Here is a 21,903-nt window from a genome sequence, read left to right on the forward strand (position 1 = left end):
TTATTACCCATCTGTCTGATTTAAAGCAGCAGCTACGTCCTTCAGTGGACGAAAGAGAAAAAGGACACCAATTGTATTTGGCTACAGCATCTCAAGACCGCAATTGTTAAAGTAACAGTGCTAATTTGCAAAAAATGGCCTGGTCATTAAGGGGGTAAAACCTTACGGAGCGGAAGTGGTTAAACAAACTTCTTTCCGGTTGTCATTCTGGGGTATTGTTTGTAGAATTTTGAGGAAAATAATTAATTTAATCCACTTTGGAATAAGACTAACATAACAAAATGTAGAAAAACTGAATACTTTCCGAATGTACTGTATATTGGATTTTGCACAGTTCTCCATGAGGAATGATATGCAAGGATAATTGGATAGTGATCTTACAGATTGTAGGCTATTTTTTCTACAACAGCAGAAATAGGGCTTCAAGTCTAATGAAAGTACGGGGTATAAAAGTGCCATATACCTAAACATTATGGAACACTTAATGTATGGTCCCTATTGACTAGCATGATCATCATCTAACTTTTACTTGGAATTTATTCATATATCTGTGAACAAAAGTTTAATTTCTGACTATGTGGATATCATTAACAAGTTTTCTGTTTAAAAGACACACAGTCACCACACACAAATGATCCTAGGAAGGCTAGGTTTATTGTGACTGACGTTGAATTTACAACTGTGGATTTTATTTTATTTTTTTTTTTTAAATAAAGGACTTGTCAAAAAACTGGATTTTTGTCTTACCGTAAAATCTTTTCCTCTAATGTTCATTGTTGGACACAGCTCCAGATCTTCTTGACCCTTGGGTTAATGCTGCCCCCTACAGGAGTAGGACACTAGGCAGAAAAAAAGTTTGACTATGCCTATAGGGCAGTCCCAGGGGGTATACTCCCACTTTCTGCTATAGGTCTTCAGTTTTGTAATAAGCAGTGTCAGAAGAACACAAAATCCAACTCAATAGAGGGGCGGGTGCTTTATCCGTCAATGAACATCAGAGAAAAGGATTTTACGGTAAGACAAAAATCCAGTTCTCTTTCGTTCAATGACGGACACAGCTTCAGATCTTCTTGATCCTTGGGACGTCCCAAAGCAGTGTCAACATGAGGGGTGGGAAGAACACAGCAAGAAACGCACTTCCCAAAGGCTAAACATAGCCAATCTGCCTGTAAAACCTTGCGGCCAAAAGAAGCAATCGCAGATGCCAACACATCCACCTTATAAAATTTTGTGAAAGTGTGCACTGTCTGCCTGATCCGTCTAGAAATGGTCGCAGCAGACACGGCCAGCCCCTTATGGGGTCCATCTGTAAGGACAAATAGAGAATCCGATTTTCGGAGTCAGTACACCCTGATTGCCCGAACCACATCCAAGGAATATAAGGCAATCTCTTTAGGATGCTTAGGCTTAGGACATAAGGAAGTAAACACAAATGTCTTCATTTAAATGGAAATCAGAGACAACTTCAGGAAGGAATGACTGGCAGGGACTAAGCACCGCTTTGTCTCTGTGAACCACCAGATAGGGTGAATGACAAGACAACGCAGCCAACTCCGACAGCCTGCCCGCAGATATAATAGCCACCAAGAAGGCTACCTTCTGTGACAGAGTAAGCAGAGAAACCTTTTAAAAGGCGTTTTCTGAAGAACCGACAGCACCAATTTGAGCTCCAATGGAGGTAACAGACCTTACTGGGGGAGCCAGGTGGCGGACCCCCGGAACAATGGTGTGAACTAGAGATCGACCGATTATTGGCAACACCGATATATCGAGGGCCGATATGCACTTTACCCGAATCGGCCTTTGGATTTACCGATATTTTCATGACGTCATTGCATATGTTGCGCGCACACGTTCTCTGCCTTAAGACCGCCTCCCACTCCTCAGACAGCCTCGTGTGCAGCCAGCTGCAGTCCGGTCCGGTCACGGTGCCAGCCATCCACCCACATGCCCTGGACTGAGCCACCCACCACAGGGTGCCAGCCATCCGACCCACAACAGAACAGGGTGCCAGCCGGCTAGCATACAGCCCCCCCCCCCCCCAACAGGGTTCCAGCAAGCAAGCAAACCAGCCACCCAGAAGACATCAAGCCAGCCACCCGCCACTGTGACCACAGAATGTTCCAAAAAGCCAGCCACCCACCACAGTGTTTCAGCAAGCCAGCCACCCACAACAGGGTGACACCAAGCCAGCCACCCACCACAGTGTTCCTGCAAGCCAGCCACCCACAACAGGGTGACACCAAGCCAGCCACTCGCCACAGTGTTCCTGCAAGCCAGCCACCCACAACAGGGTGACACCAAGCCAGCCACTCGCCACAGTGTTCCTGCAAGCCAGCCATCCAAAGGGGTGACACCAAGCCAGCCACCCACCCCAGTGTTTCTGCAAGCCAGCCACCCACAACAGGGTGACACCAAGCCAGCCACCTGGCCACCACAGTGTTCCAGCAAGCCACCCACAACAGGGTGCCAGCAAGCAAGCCACCCACACTGTCAGGCGTCAGCCACCAACCCACAACAGGGTGCCAGCAACTTCAGCAAGCCATTTTTTTCATCTTTTTTGTGTCTTTCAAATTGAAATGGAGATGGATAAGGAGAGAAAAAGTAAAAGTGTGGTCTGGGACTATTTCTTGTCTCAACCTTCTCCAGGAAAAGCAGCAGTGTGCAACACATGTACAAACAAAAGCATGGGATCAGCAAATGCAAAAAACAAAAATACGTCAAATCTTTGGGCCCATCTAAGAGTTCATCATATTGAATTATATCATGCAGCACAGAAAAAATAAAATGAATATCAATGTGTTTTTGAAATACCTCCTCCACTATCCCAGGCAACAATAACAGATATGTTTCTGAAAAAAAAAAAAACAGGTGTCACTGTGTCTAGATTCAGATGGAAGATCCCAACTGCTGGACCAAGTAATCACAGAGATGATTGTCACTAGTAACCAGCCATTTACAATGGTGTCTGGCTCAGGATTTAAGCAGATATTTTCAGGACGTCATTGTGTATATTGCGCGCACACGTTCTGCCTTAAGACTGCCTCCCACGCCTCGGACGGCCTCGTGTGCAGCCAGCTGCAGTCCGGTCCGGTCACGGTGCCAGCCATCCACCCACATGCCCTGGCCTCAGCCACCCACCACAGGGTGCCAGCCGCCAGCCATCCGACCCACAACAGAACAGGGTGCCAGCCGGCCAGCATCCAGCCACCCCCCCCCCCCTCCCCAACAACAGGGTTCCAGCGAGCAAGCAAACCAGCCACCCCGAAGACACCAAGCCAGCCACTCGCCACCGTGACCACAGAGTGTTGCAGAAAGCCGGCTACCCACACACAGTGTTCCTGCAAGCAAGCCACCCACCACAGTGGTCCTGCAAACCAGCCATCCACAACAGGGTGACACCAAGCCAGCCAGCCACCACAGTGTTCCTGCAAGCCAGCCACCCACCCACCCACCACAGGGTGACACCAAGCCAGCCACCCACCACAGTGTTCTTGCAAGCCAGCAACCCACCACAGGGTGACACCAAGCCAACCAGCCACCACAGGGTGACACCAAGCCAGCCAGCCACCCACAACAGGGTGACACCAAGCCAGCCACCACAGTGTTCCTGCAAGCCAGCCACCCACAACAGGTTGACACCAAGCCAGCCACCCACCACAGTGTTCCTGCAAGCCAGCCAGCCACCCACAATAGGGTGACACCAAGCCAGCCACCTGGCCACTACAGTGTTCCAGCCAGCCAGCCACCCACAAATGAAAATGGAGATGGATGAGGAGAGAAAAAGTAAAAGTGTGGTCTGGGACTATTTCTCATCTCAACCTTCTCCAGGAAAAGCAGCAGTGTGCAACACATGTACAAACAGAAGCATGTTATCAGTAAAATCTTTGGGCCCATCTAAGAGTTCATCATATTGAATTATATCATGCACCACAGAAAAAACAAGATGAATATCAATGTGATTTTGAAATACCTCCTCCACTATCTCAGGCAACAATAACAGATACGTTTCTGAAAAAAAAAGAAAAACACAGGTGTCACTGTCTAGATTCAGATGGCAGATCCCAACTGCTGGACAGAGAAATCACAGAGATGATTGTCACTATTAACCAGCCATTTACAATGGTGTCTAAGCCGATATTTTCATGACGTCATTGCGTATGTTGCCCGCACACGTTCTGCCTTCTAACACCGCCTAAGCGGTTGATGTCCATACTTGAGCCAAGCTACACACTGAAGAGTGAGAAGTATTATCGAACAGAAATGCTGGGAAAAATTCACCAAAAGGTCGTTGACAAAGCAAAGGCTATGCTGCAACCAGAGAATGCTGGCAACTCACTCACGACTGACTGCTGGTCAGGACAAACAGAGTCAGGCAAGTCACAAATGATTCTTACATGCCACTTCATTGACAGCGGATAGACAAAAAGGCAATTGGGGTTGGATACAAAAGTGATGCAAGGATCCCACACTGTACAGTAGAGAAATATTTCTAGGCATGCTTGAAGACTGGGGAATCAACAAAGACAGAGTGATGCTTGTGCTACTTCAAGGCAGTGGAGCAAACCTGCGGAAAGGAATGAGGCTGGATAATATGTCATACCTCAGTGTCATGGCACACAACACCCTCCAATTTTCAAATGATGGTCTGTCAAGCCAAAGAGCTTTGATTGATATATGTTTTGAGAAGCATTAACAGATTAAAAATGTTGTGCTTGCAAGTCTTTTGAATCCTCAGTACAAGAACAATGCTTTATCTTCTGATGATGTATTGGCAAAGGCAAAACAATGGCTGACAGAAGATATTCAACAGGAGGTGCAGGAGGTTCCTGCCGAAAAGACAAGTCCAGATCACTATTTTGATAATATGAAAGAGTTGCATGCTGCAAAAACAGAAAAATGTCCAAAAATATTTAAACGAACAGAAACTAATCTTCTTCATCGTGGTCGAATTGATCAGGACATTTTCAGTGTTTTATTGGGGCCTCATGCGGTGGATTCAATTTCTTCTGAATCTGCAATAATGAGCCTGAAAGATGAACTTCATCTCTATTTGAAGGAACCAGAAATTGACAGAAGAAGTGATCCACTTCACTGGTGGAAAGAAAATGAGGCACGCTACAAAAGACTTGTTTCCCATGCTAGAAGATACCTGTCTCTCTCTGCTCCTCTGTCCTCCTGAGCATGTTTATGAAGTGGCAGCATTATATGAACAAAACAGAAGCCCTTTAACAGGGGACCATGGACATGCTGAAATGTTCTGCTTTCTGCAGTATAATATTGTTCTACTTAACTGGGAGTATTGAAAAGAGTAGTGTCCACTCAAATCCAATGTCTAGCTGTTTCCTAGCTTTTTTTCTAGCAGTTTTGCACTGGCTGCAGTAAATCATTGCAGAGAGTGCACTACTGCAGCAATCCAAAAAATTAGATTTTTCCATTTCTCTGATGTTTATTGACGGACACAGATCTTCATCTTCATGACTGTAGGGTAATACTGCCGTCTACAGGAGGAGGACACTAGGCAGAGAAAAAAGCTTGAGCATGCCTATGGGCAGTCACAGGGGATATACACTCCCTCTCTCTGCTATAGGTACTCAGTTTTGTTACAAGCAGTGTCAAAATAATTACAACTCCATAGAAGGGTGGGTGCTGTGTCCATCAATGAACATCGGAGAAAACTGGATTTTTGACTTACCGTAAAATCCTTTTCTCTTAAGTTCATTTACAGACGCAGTCCTCTGATTCATATCAGTAGGGTTATACTGCCCCCTACAGGAGAATAACACTAGGCAGAAAAAAATTCTGGGTACGCCTATGGGCAGTCCCGGAGGGTACACCCCCTCTCTTCCTGCATAGGATGTGAGTTTTCTATCAAAGCAGTGTCAGAAAAGTAACACCAAACCAACTCAAAAAAGAGGGGTGGGTACTGCGTCTGTCAATGAACTTAAAAGAAAAGGATCTTACGGTAAGTCAAAAATCCAGTTTTCTCTATCGTTCATTGACGGACGCAGTCCTCTGATCCATATCAGTAGGGACGTCTCAAAGCAGTGCCATAAAATGAGGGGTGGGAACAGCAGAAAAGAACAAGTTCCCAAGGCTAAACATAGCCAACCAGGCAACATAGGACTCATCAGAACAAAAGATGAGGCCCTCCTGAAACAAACAGTAAACACCCTCAAGGAAGGCTGAAAGCCCTCCAGGCAGCAGCCAGCAAAACTTTGCGGCCAAAAGAGGCATCTGCAGATGCCAGCACATCCACCTTATAAAAATTGGTAAAGGTGTGAACAGATGACCAGGTAGCAGTCTTGCAACCTGAAGCACAGACGCCTGTATGGCAAAAAGCCCAGGAAGCACTAGGCGCCCGAGTAGAAGGTGCCGAAAAAGGGAAAGGTAGGACCTGACCCTTAATTGAATAAGCCTGCACCACCGTCTGTCCGATCCATCTGGAAACAGTCGCAGCAGACGCAGGCAGCGCTGTTCCAGGGCCATCCGTGAGTACAGAGAGTGAACCTGACTAACGAAAAATACTCAGCAGGTGCCAAATATCGCCCCAAGTCGCCTGGGATCCGGGGCCAGCTGCAGGTCTGAGAACCGGCAAAGATGTCCCCCTACCCCACATATGGGTGAGGACGCACCTTCAGTCTGAGTAGGCCCTGTCCGCAGGTCTGGAAAAAAACGATCTCATGTTCGCCAGACTAGGGCATTTGGAACCACCCGAGGAAGTCTCGAAGGACTTTGCCACATTGACTGTCCCCGAGGGATGAAGAAACGGTTTGTGAGGGACCCGTCCGCGATCCTTGTCAGCCTGTGGAAGAAAAGCACTCTTTCCCCCGTAAGACCCTTATATATCATCCAGGGCAGCGCCAAACAGGCGTTCCCCCTGAAAAGGGAGATCCGTTAAGGCCTTCGTAGAAGTTTGATCCGCAGACCGACACTTCAGCCAAGTATACGCCGGATAACCACCACCAAAAACCGACAGGTGACCCAATTAAGGAGCCGTGTCCGGCATGGCATTGCAAAAAAATTGCAGCCCCTGCGCCAGCTGGTCAAACAGCTCCCCCAGGGCAGGAGGGACTTGATCCTCACCTAGTCATGGCACGGGAACTCCGCCCAACAGGCAGAGTCTGCGTGGCAAAGGCAATCAAACACTGTTCCCAGTGCAGACCCCGCCAGGGAGTACAGATCGCGGGCCACAGCCCATGCCATCCTATCCCCCAGGTCCTTAAAAGGACAGGGAGTCCTTCACCGGAACAACGGTAGTCCCATGCAGCCTAGAGACCGGTAGGTCCACATTAGGCGGTACAGCCCACTTTAACAGAGACTCCTCGAAAGGGCAATGTCTAGCAGTCGCTTAGACACCCCAGGGGAACGTCGCAGATGGTCCCATCCTTCATGAGCATGCTAGCAAATTAAACTGCTCCGGATGGCATGTGAATGCCAGATGCAACCTGCGCCCCAGGCGCAGCCGCCACTGCGTCCCCCATTCACAAGGTGTCACGTACCGAAAAAAAACCAGTGCATCCACCAGCTCCTGTATCATGCGCGGCAGGGGAGGTAGAAATGTAATCCTCATTATTCGAGGAGACAGGGCACAAGGTAACAGACCCGGCAGGGAGATCTACGTCTGCGGCAGCTGAGTCAGACTCAGAATCCGAGACATTAGATGAGGCAGGGGCAGGTGGAGAAATGTTTCAGCGCACCTCGATCTCAAGGCCACCTCCACCCGGAGACCCAAATGATCCCAGAACCGCTGAAAATGCATTGATGGACAGTGGAGATCCGGAAGGCCCTGCGACCTCCATGAGGGGGTCAGGTGGGGACACATGGTCTGCAGGGTCCATACTGAACCAGAAGAACCCGCCAGCAAAATTTGCAAAAAAAAATGACAAAAATAAAAAAAATTGTATTTTTTTTTTCTCGTGCAAAAAAGTCCCACCGCGCTACAGCACCCCCCGAAGGTCAGGCAAGCCCTGAAGACCCCCAACAGAAAGAGAGACCCCAGAATCCACTGTCCCAATATGCATTCACAGATTCACAGGGCATGCGCGTGTAACAAGCAAGCTCTCCCAAAAGGGAGTGAGCAAAGGAAACTGGCCATGGTTTCCACCCCGGGAAAAAGCCACTCCCACCTAGCTTTTCTAGCAGAGAATCCACCGCAAAATAGCCGTAAATGGGGTGTTCCGATCGACCGAGCGCGGCAGACGGCGCACCCCCCCCGGCCCCCCATGCGGCCTGCACATGAGGTCCCTGCCCCATGTAGGCCCAAACAGTCCCCCACATGGGAAGGGGAGGGGGGGGTTGCACAACAGGACAGAGGGAAACCCAGGAGTGTGAGGGTCCAACCATCCCAGGGAGGGGCCCGCGTCCACCCCAAAATCCACAAGGGAAGAGGGGGGGAACAGGGAACACAGGCGGGTGCCATCTGATGACAGGACCCCTCTTTGCCGAAGTGGGGGGGCTGTTGGCCAAATAGGAATGCTGCGATATATGCCTAGACCCTGTAGTGTGCGACCTTGCGAGACGTTTAACTCGCAGGGCCAGTCCCCGTCCAGTGCAAGTCCAGAGGGATGACCATCTGCTGGACAGCAGGAGACAAATTGCAGCCTGCAATTTTTAGAGCGTGTCCAGGGGAAGGAACACTGACTAAGGCTGAGTCCAGAGAGTCAGACCCAGATAGTCCAGCTTTGTGGACAGGAACCAGAGCAGACTTCTGAAAATAAAGAGTCCAGCCGAACTCTGATTTCTAGGTTCTCCAACAGAAAAGTAGGAGGTCGTCCAAATAGCCCAGTACCGCAATCCCACATTGATATAACAATGCTAGCACCAAGGCTAACACCCGAGGAGCAGAGGCAAGCCCAAAAGGGTAATGCCACAAACTGAGAATATTCCGCTGGTGACCGACCTATATTGGAATGTGAAGGTAAGCATCCATGATGTTTTCGATAGAGGCAAGAAATTCCCCCTGAGGCAGGCATGCCACTAGATCCTGAACTTCTGCACCTGCACAAAGCAGTTCAGTGCATTGAGATCCAGGATGGGACACACCTTGCCTTCCTTCCTGGGAACTGTAAACCGGTTTGAGTAAAAACCCTAAAAACGTTCCGAAGTCGGGACCGGGACAATCACCCTTTGAAGTAAAAGGTCTTGTACCACCCCAAACAGACCCTGTAAGCGGTCCAGGGACAGGCGCACTTGGAAAGGAAAGAACCTTGCCGGGAGACAAGAGCAAAACTCGATCTTGTAGCCGGACCGGATAACTTTGTGGACCCGCTTGTCTTGTACCAGGGAAACCCACAGGTCCAGAAACCAGCAAAGATGTCCCCCCACCCCTGATACAGGTGAGGGCACACCTTCATGCTAAAAGAGCCTTATCCGCGGGTCTGAAGAAGCCCGCTCTCGGCTTGCCAGACCAGGTTAGTTTGGATCCTCCAGAGGAGGCCCTGAAAGGTTTCGAGCCCTTGTCAGTCGACCCTGAGGGATGAAAAAACTTCTCATCAGCCAAGAAGGAGGGCCCACGTCTATGACGAGGGTCCTTGCCCTTATTAGCCTGCAGAAGAAAGGTACTCTTTCCCCCCGTGAGACCTTTAATGATGTCATTCAGAGTAGCTCCAAACAGGCGATCTCCTTGAAAGGGAAGATCAGTCAAGCCCTTTTTCGAAGTCTGGTCCGCAGACCAGCATTTGAGCCAAAGACACGTCGAAGGACCACTGCCAAAACAGAGCCAACCCACTAGGGGACCCTTATCCAAAGAGGCATCACAGATGAACTGCAGCCCCCGGACAAGCTGGTCTGCCAGTTTAGCAAAGGCAGGGGGGGAACTGTTCTCCCTCTAGGTCATGGCGTAAAAGCTTAACCCACTCAGTCGGAGTTTGCGACACCAGGGCAATGGTGAATACCGGCCTAACAGCCTCCGCCTTCCTGTCAGCCGAATCCTTAAATGCAGGGGACTCTTCAACTGGAATCATGGTTGCCTTGTTCAATCTGGAAACCAGTGGAATAGTCCACTTCTTAAGGAGGGACTCCTCAAAGGGGTACCCCTAGCAAATCGCTTAGGGACCCCAAGGGGATGCTTTGGTCGTCCCCACGCTTTAGCGACAATTCTGTCAAAATAGGCGGGGAAAGGGAAGAACTTCTGGATGGCATGTGAGTGCAAAAAAGGGAACCTGCGCCTCCATCGCAGCTGTGTCCTCCATTTTTAAGGTCTCCTGCACAGACACAATTAGTGCTTCCACCAGCACCTTTTCGCGTGCGGTTACAGATGTGGAGGAATCCTCCTCACTATCTAAGAACTCAGGGCGTTTGGTCGCAGACCCAGCAGGGTTGACCCACATCCGCAGTGGCCGAATCAGATTCAGGATCTGATGAGACAGGTAAGGCAGGGGAAGGCGGGGGGGGGGGGGGGGGTGATTTTTGCTAGCCCTTTGCCCGAAAACCATCTTCACTCTGGACACAAAGGACTCCGGGACCGGGGTCAGTGCATCGATGGATGATTGGGACCCAGGGGACCCCACAGGCCCAGAGAGGGGATCAGGTGGGGAGAAGTGCTGCAAAGACTCCATGAGTCACCAGGGTGACCCCACAAAAAATGGATTTTTGTAAAATCTTACCGTAAAATCCTTTTCTCTTAGCTCATCGACAGACGTAGTCCTCGGTGATACACCACCTTCGGGTTATGTTACCTCCGCAGGAGCAGGACTAGACAGGAAATTAAAAAGCTCTGGCCACACCCTAGGGGCAGTCCCAGAGGGTATATCCTCTCTCTCTCTGCCTCAGCAAATCAGTTATGTGAAAAAGCAGTGCTTAGAGAATTTAACCCAACCCAACTCCAAAACAGAGGGGCGGGGACTACGTCTGTCGATGAGCTAAGAGAAAAGGATTTTACGGTAAGATTTTACAAAAATCCATTTTTCTCTAGCGCTCATCGACAGACGTAGTCCTCGGTGATACACCACCTTCGGGACGTCCCAGAGCAGTATCACAACTGAGGGGTGGGAAAATGGAAATCAAATCCCAATCTAGAAGGCCCAACCGGTGCCAACTAGAAGTTTACAATGCTCATCCTTAATGATGAGACTCAACAAAACAATTTTCAAACAGAAAAAAAACCCTCGAGGTAGACCACCGGTCTCCTCAAATTGCGGCCTGCAAAACCTTGCGGCCAAATGAGGCATCCGCCGATGCCGTCACATCAATTTTATAGAATTTAGTAAAGGTATGTACCGACGACCAAGTGGCCGCCTTACATACCTGGACCACTGACGCCTGATGGCGAAAGGCCCAGGAAGTACTGAGCGCTCGAGTGGAGTGCGCCCTAACAGGGAACGGAGGACTCTGACCCTTAATAGAATAAGCCTGTACCACCGTTTGTCTAATCCATTTGGCAATGGTCGCGGCAGATGCAGGCAAACCCTTTCTGGGGCCATCCGTGATCACAAAAAGTGAATCCGTCTTACGGAATGATTCCGTAGCTTTCAGGTATACCCTGATTGCCCGAACCACATCCAATGAATGCAACGCATGTTCCCGATGATGCTTGGGCTGAGGACACAAGGAAGGTAGTACAATATCTTCATTCAGATGAAAATCTGAAACCACCTTAGGAAGAAAAGATGGCTTAGGATGAAGTACTACCTTATCCCTATGAATCACTAGGTATGGGGACTGGCATGATAATGCAGCCAGTTCTGACACCCTGCGAGCAGAAGTAATAGCCACCAAGAAGGCCACCTTCTGGGATAAAGTAAGCAAGGGAATCTCCCTGATGTTTTCAAAGGGAGGTTTCTGTAGAACCGACAAAACCAAATTAAGATCCCAGGGCGGTAAGGGCGCGCGGACTGGAGGAGCCAGGTGCCGCACCCCCTGGATGAAATTCCGCACCAAGGATTTGGTAGCTAAAGGTTTCTGAAAGAAGATTGCTAATGCTGAAACTTGACCCTTGATGGTGCTCAAGGCTAGCTTCTGCTCAACCCCTTGTTGCAAAAAGGCCAATATTCGAGACACCGAATAGGTACGTGGAGGAAATCCTAAAGATTCGCACCACGCAATGTAAGTCTTCCATGTGTGATAATAGACTTTGCTGGAAGTCGCTTTCCTTGCTTTAATAAGGGTAGGAATGACTGAAGTAGACAAACCTCTGTCCTTCAGTACTTGGGTCTCAATGGCCAGGCCATTAAAACCAGCGACTGTAAAGCACGAAGGTAAATAGGTCCTAGAGACTACAGACACTCCCTGAGACGAAGTTCCCACGGAACGTCTGCGACTAACATGTCCAAGTCGGCCAGGCCGGCTTGAAGAGGCCAGCCTAGAATTTCTAGGACCACTGGCGCTGATAGGATCTGAACCAGGCGTCCCTAGAGCTATCTGGCCCCGACCATCCGAGAAAGTCTGGTCGTTTTCTGTTCCCACACATTTATCAGATACCTGATAGTTATCAGGAAAGGTGATCTTTTCTGGTTGAACCTCAGGGACCGAAGTCACCCGACTAGAGGCTACTTGGCCCATCTGGTCAATCAGATCCGATTCCTGTGAGGTATCGGGACTAATCTTAGGAAAAGGTAAAGGAAAAGATCTATACAGGGAACGGTAACTACCGCTTCCTGTACTTAAATGTTGGAAGGGAAGAATCGCACCGGTAGTAGTGGTAGATGCTCGATCTAATGTCCTGAATACCGGTGAAAACGTCCCCCCACCCTGAAATCGGGTGGGGGCGCACCTTCAGGCTGTGTACTCCTTTACTTCGGGTTTGGCTGGGTTAGTCCTCTGCTTGTCCGACCATCCCTTCTTGAACCCTCCTGGAGGAGTCTTGCCTTTCCCGGGAGTACCAGCCGGGCGCCCTTTATGGGCGGTAAAGAAAGGTCCTCGCTTGTTGCGAGGTCCCTTAACTTTTGCAGCCTGTGGCAAAAAAGTACTCTTGCCCCCGGTGGCATCCTTAATGATTTCATCTAGGTTGGCTCCAAATAGACGATTCCCCTGAAAAGGGAGATTGGTCAAAGTCTTTTTGGAACCTAGGTCAGCTGACCAGCATTTTAACCACAGCACACGTCTGAGGATCACTGCTAACTTAGATGCATGCCCTAACAAGGGAGTAGTGTCCAAGGCTGCGTCACAGATAAACCGTAGCCCTTGTATGATCTGTTCTATCAAATCAGATGTCTCCTGGGGAATATCTTTTCCCCTAAGATCTTGGCGTACCATTTTCGCCCATTCCGTAAGTGTCTGGGAAACTAGACCAATAACAATTACTGGTCTAAATGCTGACCCTATCAGAGAAAAGATAGTGCGGGACTCCGCTTCTATCTTTCGATCCACCGGATCCTTAAAGGACGAAGTGTCCTCCACTGGAATAACCGTGGCTTTATTCAGCCTGGAAATAGGCGGATCCACGACTGGTGGTACCGTCCATTTCTTAATGATGGATTCCTCAAACGGATAGCGTCTAGCAATACGCTTGGAAATAGTAAAGGTACGTTTAGAATGCTCCCATTCTCCTTTAATCTGATTACCAAAACATTTAGGTACAGGAAAAGCCTTCGCCGTCTTGATGGGCTTATTAGTCCCAAAAGGCCTTTCTGTTTCAGTTGCCTCTGCCGGTAAAGCCTCAAGTTTTAAGGTTTCTTGCACTGCCACAACTAGTGCGTCCACCAATGCTTCTTCCTGAATTATAGCAGGAGAAGAAGCGTCCTCCTCACTGTCTGAGGGGGCTTTACCTGGGATAACAGCCCTTGCAGAGGAACCTGCAACTGCAGTGACCATCTCTGAATCAGAGTCAGAGGTGTCAGATAGTATAGGGGTAGGCGGGGGTCGCTTCCTTGACCCCCGTCCCTGACAGGCCGCCTCCACCCGAGCCACCATAGACTCCAAAATTGCTGTAAATGACTCTATACTCTGTGCACCGGCGGGTCCCGAGGCCCCCTCGAGGGAAACAGGTGGGGGAATATGTGTGGCAGGGTCCATAATAACTCCAGTTACTTCCTGGATGATATAATTCAAAAGTAAAGAAAAAACTTTTTTTTTTTTTTTTTTTGACCCTCAGTGCCACAAAAAAACCCCTTAGTGTTACCTGCTAGGGATCCCTATCGATCGAGAGAGAGAGAGATAGACCCCCAGGCTCACCACTTGATGTTCAGAGTTAAACTGCAACAGCTTACAGCGCTGTCTTAGACAAACAGGAAGTCTTTTGGCTGGCTGCCCAGGAAGAAGGGAGGCGGCTCCGCCCCTCTGCACGCCTTCCGGCGCCTCCCCCAAGCTCCACGAGGTGTAGAATCACCTCAAACATGGCCGCCCCCATGCTGGAGACACGAGGCTACGCCAAAATGGCGGCTCGTGCGATCCAGCAAAAAAAATGGCGGCGGCCTGTGCTGACTAGCGGTGTGCTGCAGGCACACAACACTATCTCTGCATGGGGATATGGCGTGGTTGGCGGTACCGGCCCTGGCGGACCGCATGGCCGTTCGGGAGGCCTGCTAATAGCTGGAGATCTGATTTGGAAGGCAGTCTACATGTCCATGGCTTCTGACTGGTAGGTAGCTTATACTTAACCCATAAGATTCCCAGAATGCCACAGATTACATCTTTAAAACATGTATACAATAGATTGTTCGCTCCCAAACCAAGCCTCCTGGCTTTTTGCACACATAAAATCACACTCAAAGTAGGAGGATTTGTGACATGTTATAGGATAGAAAGAACTCTTTCTTACCATACAGAGAGGGGCCCGCGTTCACCACAAAACCCGTCAGGGAAAAAGGGGGAACATACTACTCACCATACCGGAACCAGGCGGGCACCAACTCCTGACAGTACCCCTCTCCACCGGAGCGGGAGGGCTGTCGACCGATACGGACGCCGTGACTCATGGTCTTTGGCGTTTCAGCGAGACGTTTAACTCGCGGGTTCAGTCCTTTTAATGGGACTTTGTCGCGGCCGACCCAGCGCGGAGCTATGGCCTGCACGCGCTCGTAGGCTGAACTGGGGTGACCACCGGATCTCGACATCCAGCCCGTCGCCCAGTTCAGCTTTCTTGCTTGAAGATCTCACAGGAACACTGGAGAAAAAAAGCTGTCTAAAAATCCTTTTAGAAAAAAATTCTTGCCAGGACCTAAGATCCCAGCAAGGTATCTAGGTCCTTACTCCTAACTAGACAGAAAATAACTGATTTGCTGAGGCAGAGAGAGAGAGGATATACCCTCTGGGACTGCCCCTAGGGTGTGGCCAGAGCTTTTTAATTTCCTGTCTAGTCCTGCTCCTGCGGAGGTAATATAACCCGAAGGTGGTGTATCACCGAGGACTACGTCTGTCGATGAGCGCTAGAGAAAAGTGTGCAATAGGACAGCCCCCACTGCGCTGGCAGCACCACCCGGTCACCAGGCACAAAAGCACCAAGCGATCCTCATCAGAGAGGGAGAGGACCCCACCAGACTCACCACCCAGCAGAAACAGGCACCCGCAGCCAGCAGGATAATCTGCACTCCACGTGCGGCTATCAGGAAGTGAAAAGATCCAGGAGTCAGCACCAGGGGATGAGGAGGGGTTCCCACCACCAAAATCGCCGCCCACAGGGCTCCACAGTCATGGCCACGGCTATTTTCAATAGCAAACCACCGCAAAATGGCCACCGGACTACACAAACATGACCACCATGCATTGAGAACACAGGCTACAACAAAATGGCGGCACCAGGAGGCTCCCAGGAGGGATCCCTAGGTCTCAAGGATAGGCCCAGGCAGGACAAAGGGCCCTGGCAAGAGCCCCACCAGGTACAACCCCCCCCCCCCTACAACAGATCGTCGGGTCACCGGTGGTGCACCCTCCTGCCCCCATTTCCAGCATAGCGCCCTGCCCCCAACCCAGGAGGTGGACCAGGACACCCAAACAGCCCCAGCATAAGTGGAGGAGGGGTAGGATAGGGAGGTGCCTGATGGAAGGAGGGGAACCCAGGGGTCCGAAGGAGGGGCCCACGTCTACTCCAAAACTTTCCAGGGGGAAAAGGGGGACCAGCTACTTACCATACCGGGAACAAGGCAGGCACCGCTCCAGAGAGAACCCCTTGTCATCGAAATGTGGGGGCTGTCGGCCAGGAGGAACGCTGTGACTTGGGCCGAGGCCCTATCGTATGCAACCTCGCGAGGCATTTAACTCGCAGGCCAGCCCCCGTCCGGTGGGGCTATGTCGTGGCCGACCTAGCGCGGAGCTGAGGTCTGCGTGCGCTCGCTGGCCAAACTAGGGTGACCACTGGATCTAGATTATCCAGCCTGTCGCACAGTCCAGCAGTTGATTGTAGATCTCACAGGAAATAACTAAGAGAAACGTTTCTATCTAAAGAAAAAATTGCCAGGACCAGAGATCCCAGCAAGGAACTAGGTCCTTACTCCTGACTAGGCAGAATTAAAAAAACTAAGTACCTATAGCAGAGAGAGGGAGTATACCCACTGGGACTGCCCATAGGCGTAGCCAGACTTTTTCTGCCTAGTGTCCTGCTCCTGTAGGGTGCAGTATAACCCAATGGTTAAGAAGATCAGGAGCTGTGTCCGTCAATGAACGAAAGAGAAAACAAGCTTTGGAATGACATCAACATTTTAAATATTGTTTAATGTTTTAGTGAATGGGTTTTAATCTAGTTTCAGTGCTCATAAAAGAAATGAGGGGCTAAAGGGTGGTGTCTACTATTAATAGAATGAGGGGGGGGATATAGAAAAGGAATATGAATGATGGTTGCAGACCAGCAGTACATCAGGATTATGGGAAGTACACAGTAAAGCATGATGGTCGGTATTGGAGAGGAGTTACTGCAGTAGCATTACCTTGACCAGGTTTGCAATCCGAGCAGGCGACTGAAAAACAATCCATTCATCGACAGCAATAGTGTCCTGCCCTTGGTCCTTCTGGATGGAAATATCTCCTCCAAAGAAAAGTAGTGAATATGGAGAGACCTCTGTGCAGTCATACAGGTAAATCTGTAGTGAATGACAAAACCACAATAAAAGTAAGTTTCATCAATGAACAAAGATCTTTGTGAATGTTCAAAGAAAATCTATCCAACACTTCTTTCTCTCACTAGGGGACAAAGTACAGAGAGAGCATGTGGTCTCGTTCCACACCATCCCCTTCATTTCTAAGCTGTGTGGTCAGACAGGTCCCTCCCTGCTATATGCACTTGGTTCCTTGGGGAGTTAAATGAATTAAATGATAATTCTTTAATTAGTAAAGCTCCGGAGACACTTTCACATTTCAGCTATGGGCCTAATACATTTTTTTTTTGATAGAGTAGGGAAGGAGTCAGAACTCCTGTCAGGTTTTACTGCCATCTGACTCCATTTGAAACATTTCTTCACACCTTTTGTTCTGGGCACGACCTTTTACCAGATAGGTAGCGAAGGAAAACATTCAACCTGCACCAGAGAGAAAGACCATAAAGACCAACAGGGGTTCTAGCATTCCTTTCACTTAACATATAAAAAAAAAAAAATGAAACACATACATATATACATAATATATATATTACACACACATACATATACACACACAATATTATTGTCAAAAGTATTGGAACATCTGCCTTTACACGCACATGAACTTCAATGGCCTCCCAGTCTTAGTCCGTAGGGTTCAATATTGAGTTGGCCCACCCTTTGCAGCTATAACCTGCTGTCCACAAGGTTTAGGAGTGTGTCTATGGGAATGTTTGACCATTCTTCCAAAAGCACATTTGTGAGGTCAGGCACTGATGTTGGACGAGAAGGCCTGACTCGCAGTCCGCGCTATAATTCATCCCAAAGGTTTTCTATCAGGTTGAGGTCAGGACTTTGTGCAGGCCAGTCAGGTTCCTCCACCCCAAACTCACTCATCCATGTCTTTATGGACCTTGCTTTGTGCACTGGTCCAAATCATTTAGTGGATGGGGGATTATGGTGTGGGGTTATTCTTCAGGGGTTGGGCCTGGCCCCTTCGTTACACTGAAGGGAACTCTTACCAAGAGTCCGCATACCAAGACACTTTGGACAATTTAATGCTCCCAACTTTGTAGGAACAGTTTGGGGATGGCCCCTTCCTGATCTAACATGACTGCGCACCAGTGCACAAAGCAAGGTCCATAAAAGACATGGATGAGCGAGTTTGGGGTGGAGGAAGTTGACTGACCTGCACAGAGTCCTGACCTCAACCTGACAGAACACCTTTAGGATGAATTAGAGTGGAGACTGCAAGCTAGGCCAACTCAATATTGAACCCTACGGACTAAGACTGGGATGCCATTAAAGTGTGTGTGTGTGTGTGTGTGTGTGTGTGTGTGTGTGTGTGTGTGTGTGTGTTACACAGACAGGTCAAGACTGTGGAAGCAGTGGAGATCACCCAGACTCTGGTATATAGAAAAACAAAAAAGTCCAATCCGCAGCACCATGTATATTTATTTTTGTAAAAAAAACTCAAGGAGACATCAAAATTACAAAAATCTCTTGATAAATCTAAACATACAAGGTGCTGCACATTGGAATTTTTGTGTGTATATATATATACATATACATACACAGTACAGACCAAAAGTTTGGCCACACCTTCTCATTTAAAGAGTTTTCTTTATTTTCATGACTATGAAAATTGTAGAGTCACACTTCAAGAGGTAGTCACCTGAAATGGTCTTCCAACAGTCTTGAAGGAGTTCCCAGAGATGCTTAGCACTTGTTGGCCCTTTTGCCTTTACTCTGCGGTCCAGCTCACCCTAAACCATCTCAAATGGGTTCAGGTCCGGTGACTGTGGAGGCCAGGTCATCTGGCGCAGCACCCTATCACTCTCCTTCTTGGTCAAATAGCCCTTACACAGCCTGGAGGTGTGTTTGGGGTCATTGTCCTGTTGAAAAATAAATGATGGTCCAACTAAACGCAAACCGGATGGAATAGCATGCCGCTGCAAGATGCTGTGGTAGCCATGCTCATTCAGTATGTCTTCAATTTTTAGTAAATCCCCAACAGTGTCACCAGCAAAGCACCCCCACACCATCACACCTCCTCTTCCATGCTTCACAGTGGGAACCAGGCATGTAGAGTCCATCCGTTCACCTTTTCTGCGTCGCACAAAGACACGGTGGTTGGAACCAAAGATCTCAAATTTGGACTCATCAGACCAAAGCACAGATTTCCACTGGTCTAATGTCCATTCCTTGTGTTCTTTAGCCCAAACAAGTCTCTTCTGCCACTTGGTTTCCTGTACTTAGCTGCTTTTTTCTTGCTATAATACAAATTCTAACCAGGGCCGTCTTTATTCTTGATTGGACCCTGGGCAAAAATTTTCTTGGGCCCTCTTGAATCCACTTAACTATTTGGGGGATCAAGGGGCAGCTGCTTTGGGTCCCACAACAATGACTAGACTCGGGGCAGCTGCCCCTTTGCTCTGTGTTAAAGACAGCCCTGATTCTAACAGTCTATTCAGTAGGACTATCAGCTGTGTATCCACCTGACTTCTGCACAACACAACTGATGGTCCCAACCCCATTTATAAGGCAAGAAATCACACTTCTTAAACCTGACAGGGCACACCTGTGAAGTGAAGACAATTTCAGGTGACTACCTCTTGAAGTGTGACTCTACAATTTTCATAGTCATGAAAATAAAGAAAACTCTTTGAATGAGAAGGTGGGTCCAAACTTTTGGTCTGTACTGTATATATATATATATATATATATATATATATATATATATATATATATATATATATATATATATATATATACATACATACATACACATATTCCAAATCCATTTCTATTTACAGTTTAATTATCACTGTTACACTTGACAACATTTCTGCTACACAGAACAGGACCTAGATTGTAAAACTGGAAGGAAGGAAGGACTCCAGAAGCTCTGCGGTACATCCTAAATCCTTAACTGGTAAAAATAAAACATTAGAATTGGACACAACCCAAAAGCCAGCTCATTTGTGTATAGGAACTCCCTCCTACATTTTGTGATTCATTCACTGTTCATTTATTGAACTGTACTCTAAAAAGCCATAAACCCTAGCTCCATGAAAGCACCTTTAGGCTTCCAAATTTCTGAAGTATATTTCGGCACTCTAATAAGGTAAACACAGGCTGAAAAAGAAGGAGATACTTACACTACTGGTTTTCATCTTCAGGTGGTAGACCAGCCAGGAGTATTGAAACTGTGTCTCTTCCACGTTGACGGATTTGGGATGAATGCAGACCTTACCATCTGATTTTGTGTAAACTTTTACCCTAATGAAAACATACTATGTTAATATTTGAAACACAGCATTTGGATAAACACACAATTACCAGATAATTCATTCTCAAATCAGAATGCTAATGCCAATGTGATCCAACCACTGTAAACTGTATTTTTGAGTAGTAAATTGTGAGAAGCCGCAGACTGAAGTATTTCCCGGTTTTATCTTTCCCTCAGCCTCTTAAACCCTGGGAGAGTTTGTACAATAAAAGCTCTGCCAAAGGTGGGGCAGAAATGATTCACATCACATGACTAGAAAGCCAGAAGGGTGGACTTTTTTTCTACTGTGCACCTGTCATAAGAAATGTATGAGTACTGTCATTTCTGGGACATTCTAGTTGCCTGGCAGTGTTTGGCAGCAATGTGTTTGGGTCACATACCTGGAACAAGCATGCTATAAATAAGTTCCAGAAAAAACGTCATCTTATTATCAATAATAAACCGGCTTCAGTTGGTGACAAAACACTGAACCCAAAAAGCATGAGCAAGAAAGGCAGGAAACCAACATACTCAAAATGGCAGCTTCTATGATACTGTGTAAACAGGCTAATATTCGTAACAGCACTGAAACTTACCAAGCTGCAATCACAAACCTACAGTAGACAGCACCAAGTTCAACAGACTATTACAGCACAGGTAATGGTTTCCATACACTCCACCATGCTTTACATAGTTACGTGAAAAATACAGATTATTTTGTTAGTCCAGGCAAAAATGAATGCTACACTTACTTGCTCTCTGCCACATTCTAAACCTAATCTAACTAACCCTGTAAAGCAAAAATTGCTGTACTTACCTATTCTGCAGCCGATCTGGTCTCCAGCGGTGGAAGCTCTGTGCAGGAGAGGGCCGAGAATGGCTATGAACTGAATGGGAAGTGACGTCACCCATAGAGTTACTATGGGGGCTCAGTTGTCGGATGCCTCTCCTGCACCCGCCTCCACACTGAAGCCGCCACTGACAGCTGATGCTGGGACTAGACCGTATCGGCTACAAAATAGGTAAGTATAGAGATTTTTGCTTTACAGGGTTAGATAGATTAGGTTTAGATTGTGGCAAAGAGCAGGTTTAGCATTCGTTAGGTTTTGCTTGAACTTCTACCTCAAGTAAAGTACACGATAAAGCAAAACAAAAAGTGGCATGCTGACAACATTGTCTGAGGAAGGGGTGCCAGTGATGTTGCAGCATTAATGAACCTAATATATATAAGTGTCTTTCATAAAGACATTGTATTGTCTCACAGAAACCAGAACCAACACTTGTTAGAACAAAAGTTTGACATAGACTATGTGTCAATTTGGAGAACTACAGACTGTTCTCCAATTGGAAAAGTTCATATTCCCATCGCACACCTTCCTGGATATAGGGACATCTGTTGCGGGTGCTGCAGCGATCACCAACTGGACACTGGATCTATCACAGATACATACATATTCGCCAGCACACCATGGATCTTGCAAAGCAGTCTGAAGAAACGTTTTACTGCCAAAAGGATCACATCAGGAAAAGTGCAAAGTTTCGGAGTCACGCAGGACCCCTCGCCTGACGAAGGGGTCCTGCGTGACTCCGAAACGTTGCACTTTTCCTGATGTGATCCTTTTGGCAGTAAAACGTTTCTTCGGACTGCTTTGCAAGATCCAAAGTTTTTTTCTTTTTTAAACTATG

At 48.0% G+C, this 21,903-nt stretch overlaps 1 protein-coding gene across 1 annotated transcript in view; it reads right to left on the reverse strand.

The window, feature by feature from the left end:
- The window catches only part of DHX36 (DEAH-box helicase 36), a 181,313-nt gene that overhangs the window by 17,203 nt on the left and 142,207 nt on the right, over positions 1-21,903 (reverse strand). The window contains exons 23-24 of the mRNA XM_082251944.1: positions 20,108-20,228; positions 16,800-16,952 (exon numbers count right to left, since the gene is read on the reverse strand). Coding sequence (XP_082108070.1) covers positions 16,800-16,952; positions 20,108-20,228 — 274 coding nt within the window. The remainder of the gene's footprint in view (positions 1-16,799; positions 16,953-20,107; positions 20,229-21,903) is intronic.

The sequence above is a fragment of the Pelophylax lessonae genome (assembly GCF_965119305.1).
Source record: "Pelophylax lessonae genome assembly, chromosome: 3".
Lineage (NCBI taxonomy): Eukaryota > Metazoa > Chordata > Amphibia > Anura > Ranidae > Pelophylax > Pelophylax lessonae.